The sequence below is a fragment of the Octodon degus genome, unplaced genomic scaffold (assembly GCF_000260255.1).
Source record: "Octodon degus isolate 3935 unplaced genomic scaffold, OctDeg1.0 scaffold00029, whole genome shotgun sequence".
NCBI classification, from domain to species: Eukaryota; Metazoa; Chordata; class Mammalia; order Rodentia; family Octodontidae; genus Octodon; species Octodon degus.
Window position 1 is genome coordinate 4,310,332 of NW_004524605.1, and position 2,770 is coordinate 4,313,101.

Sequence of the window (2,770 nt, forward strand, 5' to 3'; positions counted from 1 at the left end):
AGTATCCACCAACACTGCCCAGTCATAGCCACCGGCCACATGGGGCCATTTACTGCAATGTAAAATGCAGTTCCCGTGTTGCCAGCCGCTGCTCAATCCTCAGTTGGCACATGGCCACCGCAGCCTCAGGGACTTCTTAGCCGCTTCCTGGGCCTCCCTATTGCATTTTTTTTTGGTGGAACCAGGGATTGAACTCGGGCCCTTGTGCCTGCCGGGCACGTGCTTGCTTATTGCACTTTCTGAAGTGGCACCTACATATTCAGGACACGCAGTCCAGGGAACATTCCTCAACCCTGGTGCCCCATGCCCCTGGGCTCACAGTCAACTCCTAGCTGCGGCTGTAAAGTCAAGGCCAAGCAAACTGGTTACAGGAGCACATCTCTGCGGCAAGAGGGTCCCCTCCTCCAGCCACCTTCTCTGACCATAACTGAAAGGACTAACAGACACAGGCAGTGCCCGGAATGAGTCCGCCAGTCTCCATAGAAAGTAAAACCAACTATAATCTCCTTGTAAATGAAAGGCCAAGCCCCTTATAAACAAGGCACTTCTTATAAAAAGATAAATGTACATATTTACACACGTGTCCATATTTGGTCACAGACAACTTGGTGGTTTGATGGCATTTCCAATTCTGTCACACCAAGGCGCTCACACATCCCTCCCTGGAAGCGCCAGGGCTTCAGCGGGGTGGTGGGCACTGGGCAAGGCACTACATAAATAAACACAAAGGCCAAGAGCTGGGGGCAAACATTAGTGTACACCTCAGATGAGAAATGTGGCAAGGTCCACAAGAAAGTGCCGTGTTTGTTCCCAAGCCCTCGGCCAGAGGAGGGAACAGGGAGCAGGGCTGCTCTGGGGCTGCGGGGTGCCACCACACCAGATCCCTTCTTCCTTCACATTTCACTGGCTTTGGAACAGTCCCCGGGGCGCAGCTGGGAAGGAAGGTGCGTCTTTGGGACTAAGACTCAATTAGTGCAATTGTCTCTTAGGCGGAGCCAGCCTGGGCTTGGCGCTGTGCTCTTCTAAGATCACCGATCTATTTCCTGGGGACCAGCTCAGGACCATGAGACCCTCTCCAGTAGGAGGCCACTCCTGTCCCAGTCTCCACCGGAGTCACCATCTCAGAACCTCTGCCATCTTCCCAAGAGGCTAAATCAGCTTCACCCCACAGGACAAGCCTGGGCCCCAGCCTGCAAGTCCTGAGTAGCCACTGACCCAAGGGGGGAAGGTGCTGTTCTCGCAGAGTAGTCTTGATTTGCCACACTCAGGGGTCACAGGGTCCAGCTTTTCCGCACACAGCCACCATGACACCAGGTCCTGATTGCCTAGGAGTGAAGGGCTGGGGTCCAGCTACGGTGCACAGGGTATGGGCTGGATGGAGGGCAGCCTGACGGGGGGCAGCAAGTTGTCCAGCCAACTGGGGTCCATGTTCTTCAGATCGGTGAAGACGCGGTGCAGGCTCAGCCCGATGTCACCTGGCAGGGGGGAGCAAAGTTGTATGAGGAGGGGCATAGGGAGGTAAGATGGCTTCCCCATGGCACCTCTCCATAGCTCTGTCCCTCAATGCCACCAACACGGCCCTGCTGTCTACACTTCAGCAGCAAACACCCATTCATCTTTAGGTACACTCAGAGAAGCAGCTACCCCCAGGATGTCTATACCCATCAACACTGGGAGAAGGATGGTTTACCTGGCCCTGCCCCCAAGTATCACCCCTCCCCATGAGGAGGCCTCCTTTCTCCAGGATAGGCATAGGTCTCATAAAGACCTATGCCTATCCTCCCAGCACTTTGGGAAGCAGAGGCAGGAGGACCACAGGTTCAGACCATCCCCAGGCAACAGAATGGCTGAAAATCTGTCTCAAAATATAAAAAATAGAAAGACTGGGCAGGGCCTGCAAGATAGCCTAGCAGTGTAAAACGCCTGCTTAGGCAAGCTTAGGCAAGCACAGGGACCGAGGTTTGATCTGCAGCACCACATGCTGCGCCAGCCCTGCCCCTGGGGCAGACTGAGCCAGCAACAACCACCAAAAAAAAAAAAGACAGACAGACAGACAGACAGACAGACAGACAGACTGGGCAGGTAGTTCAGTGCAAAGGCCCTGCATTCAATCCCCTGTACAGCAAAGCAAAAAAGGCCAGAAAAGCTACAGGTTCCAAGGGCTTCTCACCCCCAGGGCTGTCAATTTCTGGCTCCTCCTTGCAGCTTAAGTCTCCATAGACTGACGTAGGTTGGACTCCAGGCTCGTTGAGGAGGTACCCCTTCCCATCCACGTTCGTGGGCTGCCACTCCGACTGCTCCAGGAGCTGGGGGAAGGGGGGAAAGCGGTCAGCCGCCCTCCATCATAGGCTCGCCCTGCAGCCTGTACTTCCGGCCAGCACCACACCCTTCAGTGCGGGGAGGCAGAAATGCTTGAAGGCTCCGCCCTCGGGTAGCTTTCTCCGCCCCCTTCACTTCCTCCGGAGCCCAGAGTCTCCAGGCTTCCCTCTGCTGTGGAAGGAAACAGTGGGCAGGAATGCAGCTTAAAGCAGGGCTAGTGGAACAAGAAAAGACACGAAAGTGCCTGCCTGGGAAGCACAAGGTCGAGTTCAATCCCCAGTACCAATAAATAAATAAATAAAGAAAAGAAAGAAAAGACAGCTCTAATCATAACTACGCCTATATCTTTTTTTTTGTTTGTTTTGTTTTTTTGCAGAACTAGGTATTGAACTCAGGCCCTTGCGCTTGCCAGACAAGCGCTTATTCTACTGAGCTATCTCCCTGGCTACGC

At 54.1% G+C, this 2,770-nt stretch overlaps 1 protein-coding gene across 2 annotated transcripts in view; it reads right to left on the bottom strand.

Annotated features, from left to right (window-relative positions):
• Positions 1-482: 482 nt before the first annotated feature.
• Irf1 (interferon regulatory factor 1) overlaps positions 483-2,770 on the bottom strand; it is a 7,869-nt gene continuing 5,581 nt past the window's right edge. For both annotated transcript variants that reach the window (XM_023713199.1, XM_004629337.2), the window contains 2 exons: positions 2,171-2,306; positions 483-1,475 (listed from right to left, as the gene is read on the bottom strand). In XM_023713199.1, the coding sequence (XP_023568967.1) occupies positions 1,351-1,475; positions 2,171-2,306 (261 nt within the window). In that variant the 3' untranslated portion in view covers positions 483-1,350. The remainder of the gene's footprint in view (positions 1,476-2,170; positions 2,307-2,770) is intronic.